Source organism: Typopeltis vanoorti, chromosome 12 (genome assembly GCF_054136105.1).
Source record: "Typopeltis vanoorti isolate ZY-2024b chromosome 12, IOZ_Tvanoo_1.0, whole genome shotgun sequence".
NCBI lineage: Eukaryota > Metazoa > Arthropoda > Arachnida > Uropygi > Thelyphonidae > Typopeltis > Typopeltis vanoorti.
Genome location: NC_143560.1, coordinates 48,724,043 through 48,745,430, shown reverse-complemented (window position 1 = coordinate 48,745,430; position 21,388 = coordinate 48,724,043). Strand labels below are relative to the sequence as shown.

At 35.7% G+C, this 21,388-nt stretch overlaps 1 protein-coding gene across 2 annotated transcripts in view; it reads right to left on the bottom strand.

The window, feature by feature from the left end:
• Nucleotides 1–21,388, bottom strand: part of LOC150100769 (bleomycin hydrolase) — a 157,828-nt gene that overhangs the window by 67,384 nt on the left and 69,056 nt on the right. For both annotated transcript variants that reach the window (XM_090401341.1, XM_090401342.1), the window contains exon 6: nt 2,515–2,670. In XM_090401341.1, the coding sequence (XP_090257467.1) occupies nt 2,515–2,670 (156 nt within the window). The remainder of the gene's footprint in view (nt 1–2,514; nt 2,671–21,388) is intronic.

Genomic DNA, 21,388 nt, shown 5'->3' with positions numbered 1-21,388 from the left:
ATCAAGGCTGTCAATGACTATTTTGCATAGATCTCAATGGAGATTATGTTGAGAAATAAAGATGATTTTTTTCCAAAAAAATATGTTTAACTTATTTTTTTTACCAAACTTTTCAAACAAACCTCGTATATCATGAACATGTATACAAGACACCTTGGAGACAGGAAGTCGAAGCAGCTGTAGTTGAGAAAAATGAGATGAGCAGTACTTGAAGAAGTTGAAATTTGGGTTTCTGTCAGGGAAAAAAAAAGTAGTTGTATTTAACAGACTGGAGATGTAAAATCTTAATTGCAACTTCAACAAACATTGTTGAGGTTGCTTGCAACCAAGTGAAGTGAACCTGATGATAGAGAAGTTTACTTGTTTTTTCTGCATGTAATTTATTTCTCTCCGCTTGATTTTTCATAGCTGTTGATTAAGGCAGTCTCTCTCAATATACCATTACTCTGATCCTCCAGGTATAACTGGCAGAACAATAACAGCAAATTATTTACTAACACTGACCTAGAAGCCTCCTATTTAGAATTACAATAGCTTGATCTATTATACTATCAAGTGGCTGGCAAGAATAATAGTTTTAAAGCTGTACCCTTGAAAAGAAGAAATGCTAGTCTCTCCATACTCCATATGACATAACTCTGAAAACATCAACTCATACTGTAAGCTAAAAGAAATGGGGAAAAAGTATGAGTTGATGTTATCAGAGTAATGATATATTGAGAGAGACTGCCTTAATCAACAACCATAAATTGTTGATTAAGGGATAGATTCTAGATGCAAGTCCTTGCTCTAGAATCAAAGCATGATTTTTAGCCGCTTCAGGCTTTCAGTAAGCAAAGTGGTAGTGAATAATATTACACTGGGCAATGAAATGCCCACTAGAGGCCCAACCTTCCCTCTGATACCACATTTCAACCACTGCCTCAGTTCACCCTTAGTTTTCTCCAGTCTAATGATGCCATAGCATTAGACTGGAAATTCTGCCAGTTGGCTGAGGAATATATACAAGGCTGTTAACAGGCCCCTACCACAATAGGCAGTGGATCTGGTTGCTACAGATGAAATGGAATTACTTTGGCATACCCAACAGTGTGGTAGCCTGAACTGATTCAGCTCCATCAGCATTTTAGATTTTTGAGGTTTAGCTCCAGTCCAACTTTAGATGCAATACTTTTCTTTTATTCTCAACATAATGGCATAAAAATAAACAAAAACCAAAGCTGCAAACCATCCAGAATAAAGTAATTAAATGGGTGTCATTATGTTCAGCATTTAGATCTCAACATAAGATCACCTATTTTCAATGATGGAGTTGTATGCATATCTGAAATGGTTGCTGTTGACTCTGAATAACTATTTTCCTCTTTAATCAAAAAAGCATTTCTAAGGTGCTGATTATTCAGATATACCAAAATGTATTTAGCATTTTGGGATGCAAGATCAGACTGCAATACTTTTTCTATATGTTATGTACTTATTGAAATCAGATTGAGGATTTTAGTAATATGCACTTTGGTGTTTTTTTTGTGTTTGTTTGTTTTTTTGGCACAGATATACATTGACAGTAGCTGCCACATTACAGATCTGAATTGCAAGCCATATCAAGAATAATGCAAAGCACTGCATTAGTGATGATTCAATAAATGAAACCTTACCCATAACAAGAAAATAGTAATGATAGCATGAGTCCCACAAAAATCAGATTCTAGAGGTATGAAAAAACATCTAAAATAAACGAATTGTGTCACTCAGTATTTTCATCTGGCAAATAATCCACATCTGGTGAGACCAAAACATTTCCAATAGAATTATATTATCTCAAATGTGAAGCATAGTGGCAGGAAGTGTTAGTATGGGGATACTCATAACACAGTACTGAAATATTGGTTAATAATGCAGATAATTCAATTCTGTATGGATGGTCTCATGCATTTTAATAGAATAAAATCAGAATAAGGAAAGCCTTGGTTCATCCATTTCTTTAATCCTAGAGCTTAACCCAACTGAACATTTGTGGAAGATAATAAAGAGCATGACGATTGTGAAAAACTGTTTGTAAAGGTTTTCTTTATTGGATATGCATTAAAAGATGTTCTACATGAGAAATAACAACAAAAACAATAATAATAGTGTAGCTAAAATATATCACAGGAAGTCAATGAGCACTTCTGTGTAGTCCTATCTTTGGTCAGGAAAACCTTGTTCAAATCCAATCTGAGACATGAGGAACCTCCTTCAAATGAATGCGAGTTTGATTGTCTCATGCAGAAGTGGCAGGTTTTTTCTGCATTCTCTCTCTTACAAAACAGATTAACTTGCTCAAGAACAAGTGGACTACTTAAATAAGAATAACTCCTATTACAGCATTATGTAGGCTTATATGTAATCATGTTACCTGGTTGTGAATCAGAATTTCTCTCTCGTACTTTTGAAACTGAAACACATATGATGACAAAGCATGCCTTCAATCCCATTTAAAATTTTTAATTCTACAAAGTAAAATAAACATCATACCTTATCTTCCACATTGAAGTAAGGTTTTACATACTCCTCATAAAACTGCAGTGGAGTAACAGGTCCTACAGAATTATAATTTTTATTTTTATTATAATACTCCCATACAAAGGTTTCAGGAGGAATGCCAAGGCAGATTCCAACTATCCGATATATCTAGGAGAGAAAAAATAATAAATTAATAAAATGAGCAATAATAAAGTAATAAAAATAATAAATAGTTAAATAAGAATAAATAGCATATCTACTTTCTCACAAACATATAAAAAAAAATTTATGTTCACAATGTAGATTAAAAAGTAAAATGCTCACTAACCAGAGCATTTTGTTTGTTGCTTTGTTTATATATCATCTCCTGTTGCTAAAAAATACTAATTATGCTGCTATCAGCAGCATAGAAAACACTTCTTAATTAAGAAGTGTTTTTCTATGCTGCTGGTTTAACTAATTAGTTAAAGATCATTCTATTCAATGACAGGATATTAAATATTATCTTTCTTTCAGAGTCAAATAACATTCTGAAACTTTAAAAGTTTCAAAATGAACTAGAACATATGAGAATATAGCCTTTCATATTGGAGTGTCTTAGTATTGCATTGTTTAAGACAAGCTGCCCAGAAACACACATATTCATCTTTTAATAGTGCTTTAAGGTTTCACTGGCCAGACAACTGTTTCATATTGTTGGTTCTTGTCAGTCCAGGCAGAAGGCTTATGAAAGCAAAAATCTCTACTCAATACTACAGTAATCACATAATTATTATTCTACAGTGACCAGAAAGTTTTGTCGAATTTCACATGACAAATAAAATTTATCACACAAATTTATAAAAAGCAAAAATGAAAATTATACAGAGGTTTCATTACTGAGTGCCACTGAAGAGTTTTATACAAGGATATTTCAGCAAAAGCTAAAATTGTCTAAAAGAAAACTAGTTTTCTCTTCAACATTTCCATTAAATGTCATATTTAATATGACAAAGTCAAGAAATCACAGAATATAAAACCTGAAATGTGGGAGGGCAGCTGGAGTAGATGAGATAAAATAAATTAAAGATGACAAGAAATTATATCTTGGTTTCATCCTTTATTTAAGTGTACACAAACCAAGTTTGCAGGTGAAGTAACTTCATTACTGGGCTACCTGTTCATTAGCTTCTATGTTCTATGTAAGGGATTAATTGCCTTAGTATCCTATAATGCAAAGCACATATCCTTACAGACAAGTATAATGCTATGCATTATGGGAAGGGCCACTACCCAGACCGGTTTCGACCTTTATTGAAGCCTCATCAGTGGAAACCAGATCCAGAAGGGAACCAAGGTTGAAGTAATGCAGAAGTTATATTTCCATATACGAGTAGCCAAAATACTCTGGATTAGAGATAGATGTTGAAAGTTTTTTTTTCACTTGGTTATACTATAAATTAAAAGTGCCAAGAAATTATATACTTGGTTTGCTTACACTTGGATAAAGGATGAAACCAAGAATATAATTTCTTGGCATCTTTAATTTATAGTATAACCAAGCAAAAAAACTTTCAGCATCTATCTCTAATCCAGAGTAGATGATATTTGACCAGAAATGCTCAAATATGTAGGTGTGAAAGTTTTACAGTGGCCACACTGCATAATTCAGAAAGCCTGGGGAGAGGATTGAATTCCAGATGATCAGAGTAGAGCATTCATAGTACCCATTTATGAGTCTTAGCCAAAAATGCTAAATAGAGGTTGTTGGAATCAGATTTTCACTTTAAGACAAACAGTTGAGAAATCACAGGAATATAACTTGGATCTGTATTTAAGTTCTGAAAAAGAAATTTAAGATCTGAAAAAGGCAGATGACAAGGTGCCAAGAGGAAAGCTGTTCAAAACACTCCAGTTATATGGTGTAAATGGAACATTATACCAAGTAATATACAATCTCTATTTGAGTGGTAAATTGCAGTTAGAATTGAAGGATGTACAGGAAGAAGGTTTGATGTTAAGTCGGGTGTGCAACAAGGATGTACATTATCTCCACTGTTATTCGTCATCTATATGGATCACATTATGAAGGAAAGCAGTATTAAAACCTGATATGAAAATTGGAGATGTTAATCTCAGCTCTTTATTTATGCAGATGATGTTATATTCCTAATTTGGAAACAGACAGCAGAATTAGCAAAGCTGGTATGGTAGGAAGTCAACTGAATAAATTTATATGGAATAAGAGAAATAGAGAGAGATTGGTCAAAACACTAAAATAGATGTACTCAAACCAATTTTAACTTATGGATCTGAGAAACTTTGATCAAAGACTGGAAACCAAAGATATCAGAGTCCTCAGAAAGATTACTGATACCATCATCAATAGTGGTATCATATTAAAAATTAGGATATTAAGAAAGAACATGACATTGTTAGTATTCAGGAATGTGTTAGTAGAGCTAATCTCAAGTGGTATGGCCACTTAAACAGAATAGGAGAAGAAAGATTAGCTAATATAATAAATTTAGTTTAACCCTTTATCCAAGTGTGAGCAAACAAAGTTTGCGTCTGAAAATATCGTCAGGACTGGGGTAAGGTAGTACAACACCAGGCAACTCATAGCAAAGGTGGACCAAGCTAACCTCACTCCTATCTCAGTATCTCCTATAATGCAAAACACATCTCCTTGCAGATATGTATGATGTTATGCATTAAGGAAAGGGCCACCACCCAGACTAGTTTCGACCTTTATTGAGGTCTCTTCGGTGGAAGCCAGGTCCAGAGGTGGAGATACCAGGCAGAAGTAATGGCGAGGTCATCTTTACCTATAGGAGTTGTCAAACAGTGTGTCACCTTTTTATTAAATTGCTCTGGATTTAGAGAAAGATGTTGAAGGTTTATTTTTCACTTAGTTAGACTATAATAAATTTAGTTTAATTCTTTATCCAAGTGTGAGTAAACAAAGTTTGGGCCTGAAAATATCTTCAAGACTGGGGTAAGGTAGTACAACACCGGGCAACTCGTAGCATCAACTCCTGAGATAGGAGTGATGTTAGCTTGGTCCACCTTTGCTACGAGTTGCCCAGTGTTGTACTACCTTAGTCCAGTCCTGAAGATATTTTCAGGCCCAAACTTTGTTTGCTCACACTTGGATAAAGGATTAAACTAAATTTATTATAGTCTAACCAAGTTAAAAATAAACCTTCAACATCTTCCTCTAAATCCAGAGCAATTTAATAAAAAGGTGGCACACCGTTTGACAACTCCTATAGGTAAAGATGACCTCGCCATTGCTTCTGCCTGGTATCTCCACCTCTGTGCCTGGCTCCCACCGAAGAGACCTCAATAAAGGTCGAAACTAGTCTGGGTAGTGGCCCTTTCCTTAATGCATAACATTATACATATCTGCAAAGAGATGTGTTTTGCATTATGGGAGATACTGAGATAGGAGTGATGTTAGCTTGGTCCACCTTTGCTATGAGTTGACCGGTGTTGTACTACCTTATCCCAGTCATGAAGATATTTTCAGGCGCAAAGTTTGTTTGCTCACACTTGGATAAAGGATTAAACTAAATTTATTATAGTCTAAGCATGTGAAAAATAAACCTTCAAAGATTAGCTAAACAAGTGTTCTTTGCCAGGATGGTAGGAAAAAGCCCATGAGGAAGATCAAGATGTAGGTGAATTGATACAGTAAAAAGTGCCATAGAAGACAGAAATATAAGATAATATTGAGGAGCAGATGGAGGGTAGGTATTTAAAGAAATGAGAAAGGACTATGGTTCTTAGATTTTTTTGCATCATAAATTATCTAAAAATTGGAAATGAACAACTATTTTAAGAAAAGACAAAGCCAAAGAATCACCAGGTATAGTTGGGATGGTGAGTGAAAATCAATAATAGATTATTTCATCCATTATCAAGCATGGAGATCAAATTTTTGTTATCTAAGAAACCATAGCCTTCTTACATTAGGGTGTGCATGAAAATAAATGTGAAAGAAAAAAAAGCTAGAAAGCTGAAGGTTCGGATGTTGAAAGATTGAAGTAAAACATGAATCTGAGTTTTGGATCAGGTGCAAATGTATGAGTTGGTTACTGATGGGAAACATTTTGAGATACAGTGGTAAGAACAGCAGAAGTATTGAAGTGGAAGCAGAAAAGGAATGTTGGAATGAGAGTTAACAAAGAAGGTAACTGCTCTTAAGTCAAAAAGCAAAGCTTTTTGGAAGTTGAAAAAGTCTAGATCAAATGATGGTAGAATTGTTTATAATAAGAACAACAGCAGAGCAAAAAAAAAAATAATTAAAAGGAAAAAATAAAAACTGGACTGAATTTACATGAGCCCTGGAAGAAGATAACAAAAACAAGAAAATGTTAAGGATTAATGAATAGTTGAGAAGAAAATGCAATGAGGAAAAGTGTTTTATTTTTTAATGCTTTTTTTTTTTTTTAATGAATGGAGTTAGGAATCTTGTGACTACTGGAAGAGAGAGAGAGAGAGAGAGAGATTAAAATAATGTGTCAACAATATTTTATAGATCATCTTCAGTTCTTATGGCTCTACAGCCCAAATCATGTCTTGGCTTCCTCTTGGATTTGTTGCCTTCAAACTCTGTCAAAAACTTTACTTCTCCAGTTCAAACATTGTAATATGATGTTGCTATCTTAACTAATGGTGTCTATCCATCTTGTTCTAGATTTTCCTTTTCATATTTTACCAAATATGAAAAGGAAATAAATTCAGTATTTATTTCCTTTTAAGTTTATATTAAGAATATTAACAGTATTCTTAAGAAGAAACTGTCCACTGCAAATTTTTGAATTTGATTACACTAGTTATTGTGGGTTCTTTATAAAGTTGATATAACTCATAGATGTACTTGATCCTCCAGAGACCATTATCATTCTTCTTATTATTATTATTCCTTCCCTCCTCTTTAATCTTGTGGTGTCAAGGATTTTTCTACATTTAACTATGCCTCCCGATGTGTCATATGTCTGTAGATGCATGTTCACGGGCCAGTTTGCCTGTTCTGGAGGACAAAAAACCTGAGTTTCCGGGTGAAAAAAAAAAACTCCTACCTCTGTATGAGACCAGCTAACTCACCTTTAGTTGAAAGAGACCAGATAAAGGTTCCTCACGTCACTGACGGGAATACAACCCAGGTCTTTCCGACCAAAGGGCTTCGTCTATACTGACTGAGCTGCAGATATTTTGAATTTGATTATACTAGATATTGTGGATTCTTTATAAAATTGGTATAACTCATAGTTGTACTTAATCCTCCTGAGACCATTATCATTCACTGGGCCAAATATTTTTCTAAGGATTTTCCTTGCAAAAGCTGAAATTTTAGAGATATGTTCAACAAAAATGAAAGCAATAGTGAAATTTATTTATTTCACTATTATATATAGAGATGAGAGATAATAGAGAAATGGGTTTGAAAGAGGTTTATTTATTTATTTAATGTGGGTAAAAATACAAGAAATTAATGAGCAAAACTACCTACTCTAGCCACTTGAACAGCACATAAACCATTAATCCATCAGTAAATCATTTACAGCTTTCAGCACATGCATAACGTGCATATAGCAGCAATCAATGTTTGAAATGTCTCCTTTTTGCCTTCACACATGCCCAAAGTCTGTGAGGCCACATATCGATGGTGGCACACAACATCCAACAGAAATACTGTCACTGCTTGCTTCAAAATCTACCTTCAGGCTAGCGATACAAAGGAGTTGTTTCTTGCAGGCTGCTCTCTAAAGCTCTGACCACAATTTGAACTCCAATGGATTCAGATCAGATGGTGATATGTGGTCAGGCACATATGCTTCCAACCACTGTTGTGGTCCTCGCCTTGTATGCAGGGCCTGAGTCTTGTTGAAAGTCCACTGCCTACTGTGAAACAAGGTACTGTTCAGGGGCCATATCACAGGTTCCAGCATGGTGTCTTGATACACTTTAGCAGAGTTTTGGTCCCTTTCTTGCAGAATGCAACTTGTATACCCCGATGTTACACCCCACCAAACCAAGAAATTTACCACTGATGCAAGATGATGGCCCTCTCTGAATTTTGGATGCTATGGCACTTGATGTGCAAAACCATCAAGGACAGATGCATGATCGTCTCAGTGGTAAATGATTCTTCAATAGTGAAACTCTCTTATCTGTGAAGAGGATATCTCTGTCTATTGTTTGCATACTGCCAGAAGTGCCTTTGATTTTATTGCCTTCTGCAGCATAAGTTGTGGTGCTAATTATGCCTGTGCAGCCACACCTCACCTGGTAGACAGTCACTGAGGTTAATCTTTGGTTACCTCACCAGGGTCATGCTTGTTTCATAGTGGCATAGGGTACCATATCCACTTTCATCTTAGGGTTCTGTGGAGTTTGGGTTTGAGAGGCCTTGCCAAGAGTCGCTCTACCATCCCAGATGGCAACACTATTGCTGTTGATCTGGCACTAATTATTTGTCCAGAGCTGCTTCTTCAACCTCTGTCAAGAGGTTGAAAAAGCAGCTCTGGAATAGATAATTTTCTCTGGAATAGATAAGCAGCTCTGGAATAGATAATTTTCCTGCTGATCAGAGCTTCTGGCAGATCAGGATTGAAATAGTTGTCCAACATCTTTAGATTGATCTGTAAAAAAGGTGATGATTCTCGATGATTCGACCAAGGGAATTGTTTCCAATATATATAAAGGAGACTCGAGAAGAAGTGTTGTACCTATAGAGGAATAACATTGTGTTTTCATTGAGCAAACATTTATGAAAGAATAATGGCAACAAGAGATAGAATAGAGGAAAGTCTTGGAGAGGAGCAGTTTGTTTTAAAAAGAGAGATCATTTCATTTGAGTTTTGCTCTAAGGAAAATGGAGACACTGGGAATTTCAGAAAAACCTATTATGACATTTCTTGATTTGGAAAAAGACTAGAAAAGGTAGGCATAGCAAAAGAAGAAATAGTTACGGCAAAGAATATGTACGTTAAATATAAGAACCGTGTGAAGACTAAATTTGGTAATTAAGAGTGTTTTACACTTAATAATGAATTGCAATAATGAACAAGTCTTGAACGGTAGTGAAAACTTTGAATATTTAGAGAATATGCTTTCCTTTCTAGTGCTGGAACTTTAGATCAGAATATCAGAATCAAATATTAAGAGGATTTCACTGAACAAAAGTTTTACCAGTGTAAGCAGTTTACTTTGAGATGGTGAGGTCAAAATGAAGTGAGAGCTTTTGATTAATAAAAGTTGCTTTTTTTGCCCATTTTGTTTTATGTATCAAAGACATGCAAACTAAACAAAAAAAAAATAATAATAATAAGTAGTTGTATAAAAATTTGATCAGAGGAAAAAATGAAAACTAATTCAATTACATCAAATTTTCACCTCAGCATCAAAGGCATCTTCAGTACAATCAGCAATGGAAATTGAAATTTCATTTTAAAAAGCACCATCGGAGTGCAAGTAAGACAACAATAGGTCAGTAAATATCCTAATTTTAAAAAATCCTTTTTTTTTTAAAGAAGCATATATAAGAATATAATAAATTAGGAATTAATACAAGATTGATATGTTAATATTTTCCAAGCTGAAGATAACTCAAGGCCATCAGAAGTTTAAATTTGGATAATGTAAAAAAGTCTCACAGCTGATTATGTTAGCATTTTTTTTTTTTTTTATATAAGGAACTTATTCTCGTGTAAGAGTTTGTTTTTCTTCCAAAGTACCCTGTGCTTAGTAGATATGGCACATTCAGGTAAGCCAGATTTGCTCAGTTTCATGGTACTGGATGTAAGACTTATGTTCTTCATGGCAGATAGCATCAGACCTATCTAACTGTCTGAAATATAACAAGCCACAGGAGCAATGGATCTGGTAGACTCCTACAAAGCAAGCAGAAGAAGCTTGTTTTTAGGTGAAAAGAGGAAGGTTGAAATTGTTCTAATAAAACAAAAGAAAACCATGATGTTCAGAAGCCTCAGAACTTTGACAATAAATTCAGATAATCCTTGAACGTAAGGAAGAGGATTCGAAAGATTTCTTCCCATGCTGTAGAGCCAGGAGTCTAAAACTGTTAAATGCTTTGATGACAGGACTCCCTGTCAGAGCATTTAATACAGCATATTTATCAGAGTATAAATCTGTCATTTTTTAGAATGGCAGATTTGATGTAATTCTTGACATGGTAGATACTCTGTAGAACATGAAGTATGAGCATAGTACAACAAGGTCTCGATGGTTCTGATTTTCTGACTCAGGTGATGGTGTGAAGAAGCACAAATATAATGATCAGTATGCATTTCTTTTTGAAAAACTGAGAAATGCAAGCCACCATCAGGATGAACAAAGAATCAAAATCTAGAAAGGCTAACTGGTTGTTTTTATCTTCCTCTACAGTCAACTGAATTCTAGGATGAATCACATTTATTTCTGAGACAAGACAAGACAATTTTAAATCAGATGGAGAACAATTCCACACACAAAATATGTGATCAGCATATCTGTCTCTACCATACTAGAAGTTTGCAAAAAATGTCATTAAGGAGAAAATCTTCAAAGTGCTCCATAAAGTAATTGCCATGTATAGGAAAAAGAGAATTTCCGATAGCTATAATCTTCAATCTCCTTTCATAATTTACCTTGAACAGTAAAATCACCAGAATGGAGATTATTAATAAAGTTGAAAAGTTTCAAAATGTCAGGAGGAAAATTTTGTTTAAGTAAATTAACACGTTTGCTGCCAACTATGAGTATACTCATAGTTGGTATACGAGTCTCACAAGCCAACTACGAATATACTCATATGCTGATTACCGCCGGCAATGAGATTACCAGTACTGAAGCCAACTACGAATATACTCTTATGTCGATTACCGCTGGCTATGAGATTACTCGTACTGACCTTGAAGAAGTGAAATTGATTGGCGTGCGGTAACAAACTATGCCCAAGAAGCGTGGCAGCGAACGTGTTAACAGCTTCTATCAAAAGAATGTTATTGATATTGTGATTAGCTTAGATATAACATCTGAAGGGGCCTATATCAAGATCACAAATTTTATTTTTAAAGTTTCTAGTACCAATTTATGTTATTATCTACCTTCACTAGAAAATATGCTTCACATATTAAGAATTTTTCAGGATTTAAAAATAAAATCTGTGATTTTATTCCCCATATATTATGATTAGTTTTCATATAGCATATCTTTTCATTAACATTGGTTTGACAGATACTCATAATTTACTTATAAAAATTTTCCTCCTAGCATTGTCATCATCATCAAATTCCTGACATGTACCCTCAAGAAGTGTGTAGGATATGATAGTACTACATGAAAAATTTACATCATTACTAACTTCCTTTCTACAATTTTCCTCCAAATCAGTCTGTTACTTGTCAAGACTCCAACATTATCAGATCTTATATTTCTATCGTCTAAAGCAATTTGTACCATATCAATCCACCTATATCTTGATCTTCCTCTGGGTCGTTTTCCTGCCAACCTGGCAGAGAACACTTGTTTTGCTAATCTTTCCTCGGCCATTCTGTTTAGGTGCCCATACCACCTGAGATTAGCTCTGCTAATGCATTCCTGGATGCTGACAATGTCTAGTTCTTTCCTAATATCCCCGTTTTTAATATGATATTGCCATTGATACCATTTGTTCATGCCTCTAATCTTTCTCAAGACTCTCATATCTGTGGTCTCTAGTCTTTGGTCAAGTGTTTTACTTCTGACCCAGCTCTCAGATCCATAAGTTAAAACTGGTTTGAACACTGTGTAGTATACAGCTAATTTAGTGTTCTGACTAATTTCTCTCTTATTCCACATGAATATATTCAATTAACTTCCTACCATACCAGCTTTGTTGATTCTGTTTTCTATTTCCAAATTCAATTTACCATCTTCACTAAAAATCGTGCCTAAGTAGCTGAAATGTTTTACTTGTTCCACAGGTTCTCCGTTCACAACACAGATGACATTTTCAACGATTCTGCCTATTTTCATTGTCTTTGTCTTTTTATTGCTGACCTTCATTCCATATCTATTACAACAGTTATTCAATTTACTCAGGGAATCTTGCAGACTTGTAGCGGATTTATTTAGAAGTATAACATCGTCCGCATAAAGCAAAGAGCTGACATTAACATTTCCAATTTTGATATCATGTTTAATACCACTTTCCTTCATAATGTGATCCATATAGATAATGAATAACAGAGGGGATAATGTACATCCTTGTCTCGCACCAGATTTAACATTAAACCATTTTCATGTACTTCCTTCAATTCTAACTGCTGACTTACAACTCAAAGATTAAGTATTGCTTGATATAATGCCCCAATGACACCATATAACTGCAGTGTATTGAATAGCTCATCTCTTGGGCACCTTGTCATATGCCTTTTCCAGATCGACAAAACTTAAATATACACCTTTGTTATATTCCCATGCTTTCTCAACTATTTGTCGTAAAGTAAAAATCTGATCCTGACAGTCTCTATTTGGCCTGAATCCAGCTTGTTCTTCACCAAGCTTATCTTCCACAATTATTCTCAACCGTTTCTCAAGTATAGTTGCATATATCTTACCAGGAACACTCAGTAATGAAATGCCCCTGTAATTCTCACATTCAGTTTTATTTCCCTTTTTATATATGGGTACAATGAGAGCTCTACTGCAATCATCGGGAATTCGTCCCTCTGTCCAGGCTTTCTGAATTATGCAGTGCAGCCACTGTAAGACTCTTATACCACCATACTTCAGCATTTCTGGTCGAATATCATCTACTCCTGCTGCCTTTCCACATTTCAAGCCTTTGATGGTTTTCTCTACTTCAAGTATGGATATGTATTCCTGACTGCATGCCTGATCAGTGTTTTTTTACCATTGTCATCACTGCTTGTTTCATTTAGCAGATTTTCAAAGTAATTACTCCATACTTCAAGGATATCTTTTTCTCCTGTTTTCATGTCACCTTTATCATCTCTAACTCCTTTTACAGCACTCTTTCCTCCATTCCTAAGCTACTTCAACAACCTCCAGAATATTTTGCCACATTCTTGATATTTATTTTCTATATTCTTGCCAAATTCCTCCCATGACTTTTGTTTAGCTAGTTTTACACAGTGTTTAGCTTTTTACAATTGTCTCTGTATTCTCTAAGAGCACAAGCTGACATATTTGAGACGAACTTTTGATATGCTTTCTTCTTTTCCTTCACTGCCTTTTTAACTTCCTGTGTCCACCATGGAGTTCTGATTTTTCTATCCTTGCAGACAACCTCACCACATGCCTCTCTGGCTGAATCAATCAGTATTTTCTTCAAGGCTTGCCACTGAATCTCCAAGGTTTGGTTGCTGTTCTCAAACACTTTCATTTTTTCTTCAATAATTTTTGTGTATTTTAGTCTACAGTTCACATCTGAGAGCTGCTCAACTTTTATTCACTTTAAAACTTTCTTACATGTTATTCTTTTCAATATGATATTCAATTTTATCCTGCTGAAGACTAAATAGTGATCACTTCCAATTTCAAATCCTCTGTACTCTCTGATGTCCTGCACCAGGGGAAAGACATCACTATCAACAATAACATAGTCAACGAGACTTTTCTTATTCCTTGCCTCTTCTCTCCATGTGAATTTGTGCACAGTTTTATGTTGGAACATGGTGTTAGTAATAACCAGTCTATGTCCTGAGCAGAAATCCAACAGGTATTTGCCATTATTATTGGCTTTGCTCTTTTTTCCAAATTTTCCCAAAATATTTTTGTATGTCTGACAATCATTTCCTACTCTGCTATTTAGATCCCCAACAAGGACCAACTTATCCTTTTTCATTGTGTCAGCTGCTTTCTCTAAAGCATCAAAAAATTCCTCCATTTCTAACTTAGTAGAACCTTCTGTGGGACCACAGAAGGTTCTACTAAGGCACAAATAAGTCTCATTGTCCAGTTCCCCATTCTAATATTTGCCCACATCACTCTACTTGAGACTGCCTGCCATTCAAGAAGATTAGCCTCGTATTTAGTGTTGAATACTATGGATGCTCCTTCTTTTCCTTGATTGTCATTGTCTGAATATAACATTTTTTATTTATTGCCCAGAAAGATCTCACCAGATTTTGTCTTTTTTGTTTCAATCACCCCTATTATGTCGATCTGGTACTTATCTAATTCCTCAGCTAGCTCCATTTCTTTGCCATTCAAACTTCTTATGTTGATAGTACCGATCTTTAACTCTGGTGATGTTGATTTGGGGTGTCTTTTCAGATTTGTTCTAGTAGCTGACTTTTCGCTGTTCGCAGCGAAAAGTTAGCCCCGTTTGGTGAAAACAACAGGGGGTCTTGTTTAACCGGGCGACGCCCCAGCCAGCATGAAAATTTGTCATGTTGTACCATCATTTTATATTTTGGTTTAAGCCAATAAGAATACAATTTGGTCAGCTAAATCCCAAATTGCCAGCCCATCCTCGTTCGTTCGGTATCCAGGTAGATACCCAACAGAGTGCACCACGAGAAGGTGAGGAATGGACATTAGGTCAGAAGCTCTGGTCAGTTTTCCGCATTCCTTTAAAGGCTATGTGGAGGTCTCCTCTCAGTTATATAGCTTTGACCCTTAAGCACCCCTTCAAAGTAACTTTATTATTCATTCTGGTGATTTCAATATTAAAGATAAATTATATCAGTAAATTACAGCAATGACAAGTCCTCCTTCTCCTATACTTGTTAACTATTGTAGAGTACTTTGAAGATTATGTCCTAAATTACATTTCCACAAACCTATGATATAGTACAGAATATAAAGCATGAGCACAATGCAATTGCACTGCACTCATATTTAAATATTCCTGAGAATATCTACCATGCCAAAAATTGAATTACATCAAATCTGTTCTAAAAAAAATGGTTTCAACAAGTCCTTTATCATCAATGCATTTAACAGTTTTAGGCTTCCAGTCTCCATGTCTAAGGAAGAAATACCTTGGATTCCTCTCTCTTATGTTAAAGGAATATCTGAATGTATTGCAGAAGTTCTAAGACCTCTTCATATTTTTTTTTTTTTTTTTTTTTTTTTTTTTATCTTGTCAGGAAGATTTCAACCTTCTTTTCTTTACCTAAAGACAAGCTTTCTCCACCCAACTTTCTGGGTGTCTCCCAAAGGTCTTCCTTCTGGAGCTTGTCATACTGTATTTCCCTGAAAATAAAACCTAGCATGATTTTTCAGGATGCTCATAATATAAGCCCTACCCCAAAAATAAGCCCCAGTTAAGATCGTCAGCCAGAAGGATGCATTTAATACGTCCGTTGCAACGCACGACGGATGTATTGAATTATAAAATAATAATATTAATATATAATTAAATATAAATAAATAATATTATTGACATTAATACTTAAAATAAGTGATAATATAAATTATAATTAAGTATTTGTAAATACCCAAGCAGGTGCCTTTGGACGAGAGGTAAACGCCTATGTAAACAGATGAACTCAAGAATTATTGCCGAATAACCAATCGGAGTACAGACACAACGCACGAATAACGTGCGCACTTGATAACGAATGGATGTGGTTGTGTCTAACATGAATCTTCATAATTCAATACGTCGTGTGTTGTAATGGATGTACTTAATGCACTCGTGTGAAATAAAGAAACGTTTTCTGAATTTTGGTGCCCGCAATTTTTTGTCGCTTTTGTGTTGACCATCATTCTTAACTGTCATCATTTTTGTTGCCACTCCTGTCTTATAAGTCTTCAATTAACACTTGATTTAATGGTAGATTTAAAGGGAATCACATTTTGACCACCAGACAAGATCAGTACAAAAAAGAAAGACCTATTCCGTCTAGTACAAGAAAGGAATCGTGAAGGACTCCCAGGGCAAAAATCTTACGGCTTTCTGCAAAGAGAAGTTGGATCTCCGAATGGTCCGAAAATGGCGAGCAGAGTACGACAACCTCAGTCAACAGGTGGATGAGGGAAATGCTAAGAACACAAGTGTGGATCAGGTCAGCAACTTATTTTCTGAGCTGGAAGACATCATATGTGAATGGATTTCTGACAGGAGAGCAAAGGCTCTGGTTGTGCACAGGGTTGATATTCAAGCATTTGCCATTGCAATGGCACCACAGTTAGAAATATCCCCAGAAGAATTCAAAGTATTACGATATGGTTGGATGGCTTCCTTCAGCGATATGAACTGTCTCTAAGAAGATCAACAACTGTTCAAGCTGGAAGATACTAAAGTTATTAAACGTGCACTTGCATTCAAGTCCTTTGTTGATAGCATCAACTTTTCTAAATACCAACTCTCCAACATGATTGCTATGGATGAAACTGCAGTGTTTATGGGCCAAGGATCTCAAACAACAATTGATCAGAAGGGTGCCTCGTCAATCTAGATTCCCTCTACTGGTTTCGAAAGTGCACGTGTTACCTGTATTTTGGCAATTCGTCTAGATGAAAAAAAAGCCCCACCTTTAATCATCACTAAGGGCAAGAAAGATAACACTGAACGTGTTTCAGGCATTTATGTTCTTGAAACCGAAAAAGCCTGGTGCACACAAGCAGTTATAAGGAAGTTGGTCAATTTAATGTTGCCACTTGTTTTGTGAGGGTGGCCAAAGAGGTCTGCTAGTCTGGGATTCAGCCAGTACTGAAGGCACTAAAGGCATGTAGAACTTCCTTGCAGAGAGAAGAATAGATTAAATAATGATTCCCACAGGAATGACTGCCTATCTCCAGACTCTTGATATTGCAATAAACAAGCCATTCAAGGACCCATTTGTGCATGGAAATCAATGACTACATTGAAAACAGAATGGAGAGAAATCATCATGGAAACTTTGTGAAGCCTAGTCTGCAAGAGGTCGTGACTTGGGTGAAGAATTCATGGGATAAAATCACTGACAGCTGTGTTCCAATGCACTACAAGCAGGCTACATGGACAAGAAGTGCTCATTTAAGCAGAGCTCTATTGCTGGACATGAGAGATTGGGGCCAATGGTTCTACAGGAAATGAAGTTCGCAAGAAATTCAGGCCAGAATTCGGGGTTCGGTGGATTGATACGGTACAAAGTGCCTTAGTTGATAGAAATATAAGATCTGATAATGTTGGAGTTTTGACAAGTAACAGACTGATTTGGAGGAAAATTGTAGATAGGATGTTAGTAATGATGTAATTTTTTTCATGTAGTACTATCATGTCCTGTACACCCCTTGAGGGTAAATGGCAGGAATTTGATGATGATATTTCGTACCGAAAGTAACAGTACATCATCAGTGTAGAACAAACAGTTAAAGGAATGGAATACAAAGTACAGAACAGTTGGTGGATTGCCAATTAAAATTGTTGCCACGTGCCAGAATATTACTATTAAAAAATATTATTAAATAATTCTTAAAAACTATTTCATTGATGGTTGCATAAGATAAGAATCTCCCAAACTTTTGGGAGAGAGAGAGAGAGACAGTCATTTCGATTTAAATTCAATGTAAAAGGGCTTCGCAACTTTCTTCGAAAAGGCGTTCATAGTTAAACTTGCCTCTGTGGAGAAGACAAGCTTTATCCCACTGGATATTATGTTTAGTGTCAATACTATGTTATGCTAGACCAGACTTATGAGATTTCACATATTCGATATTGATGTTTGATATTAATCAATATATATTGACATGTATTCGATATTAATAATGATGTTCCTTCATTCTTTTTTCCACAGAACGGCCTGTTTGTCCAAAGTATGATAAATTACATTCACATGGTATCTGGTAAACACCAGTTAATGATAAAGGTGCCAGTTTGTCTTTTGTAGATGGCAAAGAATGAGAAATTTTAATTCTTTAATTAATAGAGCACATAAAGTGTGCTCCTCCCCCTTAAGCTTTTCACTATAAAAAAGTTAATAGAATCTAATGGTTACAACCCTAATCAAATTCAGCAGATAATTGACTCCTATGTTCCAACACCTCAGGATTCTTCAACAGCCCGCAGAATTCCAATCACTTATATTTCAGGCATCTCAGAACCTATTAGCAGAATTTTGAAGTATCATCTTATTCCCACATATTTTCCTATCAACAAAATTTCTCACTCTTTGCTATCTACAAAAGACAAACTGGCACCTCTATCATTAGCTAGTGTTTACCAGATACCATGTGAATGTAATTTATCATACTTTGGACAAACAGGCCGTTCGGTGGAAAAAAAGACTGAAGGAACATCAGTATTATATCGAATACATGAAATCTCATAAGTCTGGTCTAGCATAACATAGTATTGACACTAAACATAATATCCAGTGGGATAAAGCTTGTCTTCTCCACAGAGGAAAGTTTAAATATGAACGCCTTTTCGAAGAAAGTTGCGAAGCCCTTTTACATTGGCTGAATTTAAATCGAAATGACTGTCTCTCTCTCACAAAAGTTTGGGAGATTCTTATGCAACCATCAATGAAATAGTTTTTAAGAATTATTTAATAATATTTTTTAATAGTAATATTCTGGCACGTGGCAACAATTTTAATTGGTAATCCACCAACTGTTCTGTACTTTGTATTCCATTCCTTTAACTGTTTGTCCTACACTGATGATGTACTGTTACTTTCAGTACGAAATATTTGTACCTTTAATTCATTAAAGTTTATTACTGTTGGTTTTATACATGTTAAGTTATTAATTTTGTTAACTCTTATTATTTTCTTATCATTAAAATATTTTTCACATATTTTTGGGTGTCTCAATTTTTTTTTACAAGATAAAGAAATAAAGTAGAATACATGCATGATATTGTATCAGGAAACTGACAATGCAGACTAGATAATAACTACAAATTTTAAATTATTACTTCCTATATTTTTGCCAAAGTTAAATTGGCATCTTTAGGAAGTAACACACTGGTAACAAAGATAGAACAGGAGATACAGGATGACCTAAAGTCCTATAATTACACCACCAATTGGCTTTGGTTGGGTGTTTTTGGCTGTTGGGCTGACTGTCTGCAGATGAGGTTTCCCATATGAGAGGAAGTTTGATACAGCCATATTTGTTTAGGTTGGAATAGATGGTAAGAGCTGCAGAAGATTCAGAGAAAAGCTCTCAAATTTAAATGCGCTTCGGCTTTTTTCCAACAGATCCTGTGCCAGGTATCCAGGGCATGGTCTGCTAATCCTGAGCTGCCATAGTAATGGAAAAGGATGTAATCCTGGTGCTATATGCAGATATACAGATGTTAGCTGTCCTGCATGTTTGGCCACAGTATGAAGGTTGCAGCTGCAGGGTATCTGGTACACTCCAGGTAAATCCAGTTGTAGCTGCTCTTTGGGGGAGCAGATAAGGGTTGCTAGCATTCGGTGTGGTTTATAAGTGGTCACAAGACTGCTTTTAAAAAAGCACAGTCTTTAAAAGCTTGGCCAACTTTTTTTTGAGATGCCATGAAAATAAGGAATAGTGACAGATTTGCTATAATCTATATTTGGAAAGGAGAGAAGAGTACATGGTGTTAGAATTCTTTTAATCTTGTGGGAGGTGTAGTCATTGGCCAAAAAAGTGTTTTTATATGAGTAAGTGCAGTGTTATCTGAGTAAATTAATTCTGCCCAGTAGACTGAAACCAGCTATGACGTACGCTATGGAAACTGTGGCCCTGAGGAAAAATAACATCAGCAGGATGGAGGTAGCAAAGATGAGAATGCTTAGGTGGATGTGTGGCGTAACCAGAAAGGATCATCTGAGAAATGACTATGTGAGGGGAATGGTGAAAGTTATGAACTTAGGAGCGAAGATACAGGAGGCAAGGTTGAGATAGTTTGGTCATATGATGAGGAGGGAGGACGAATATTTGGGAAGAAAGGTCATGCAGATGGATGTGCAGGCATCCAAAGAAGAGATAGAAGAGGACTTCAGGATGAAGAACTTGGATGTGGTTACAGCCCAAGACAGGAGTATATGGAGGAGACTCACCAAAAACAGCGATCCCACTTAAGTGGGACAAGCTGCAGAAGAAGAAGAGGAATAAGGTTTTTATAGTTCCATATTACTGGAAAGGCGGGGGGGGGGGGGCTATGTGACCATTGATGGACGTATTTACATGCGTGTGCGTGGGAGGTTCTGTAAATGGTAAAGGTCAGAGATCAATCTGGAAAGGACAGACTGCTACTTTCTATTTCTGTTGTGAATTGGATCTTTTGATACTGGTTGTTCAAATGGAATAGAAAAGTGTGTAAGGTGTCAAAGGCCATGTGACCAAATTGGAGATGTGCCATCCATGTAGCCAAATGGTAGGATAGGTAGAATTTAGGGCATTCTTTTCAAATGTCTCCATGAAAAACTTAGCCCATGGCTGCTCCCTAAATTTTTTTATTTTAGAATTTTGAAAGAGTACTGAGATATCAAGTGGAAATTCTGCTTGGATAGGAAGCAAAGAATGTCCTTAAGTGGGACGTTCATGAATAAAGAGGATACATCAAAACTGACTATTAGATCAGCGTTGAGGAATGTAAAGTTTTGTATATACTGGACTTAAAATGGGCTGATTTTATTTTTATACACCCTCTGTCCAAAAAGAAACCGAACTTTTCAAAAATAGAAGAAACTAGAGCTGCCACCTGTTGTATCTTTTTGTTGTCAAAAGCGGCAACTTTCATTGGTGTTGTGTCAACTGTTTATGACATTTGTTTCATTAGAAGCAGAGTTATAGTGTCAAGAGTGACAGTGTGTTTTGACGAATGGTCGGAAAATGAGTTTCAAACAGAGCTGTGATTGACTTTTGTGTTAAACTTGGTAAAGTTTTACTGAAATGTATCAAATGCTTCAAAAAGCATACGGTGATGAATGTTTATCCTGTACTCAAGTTTGCGAGTGGTTTAAGCAATTTCAAAGTGGTAGTG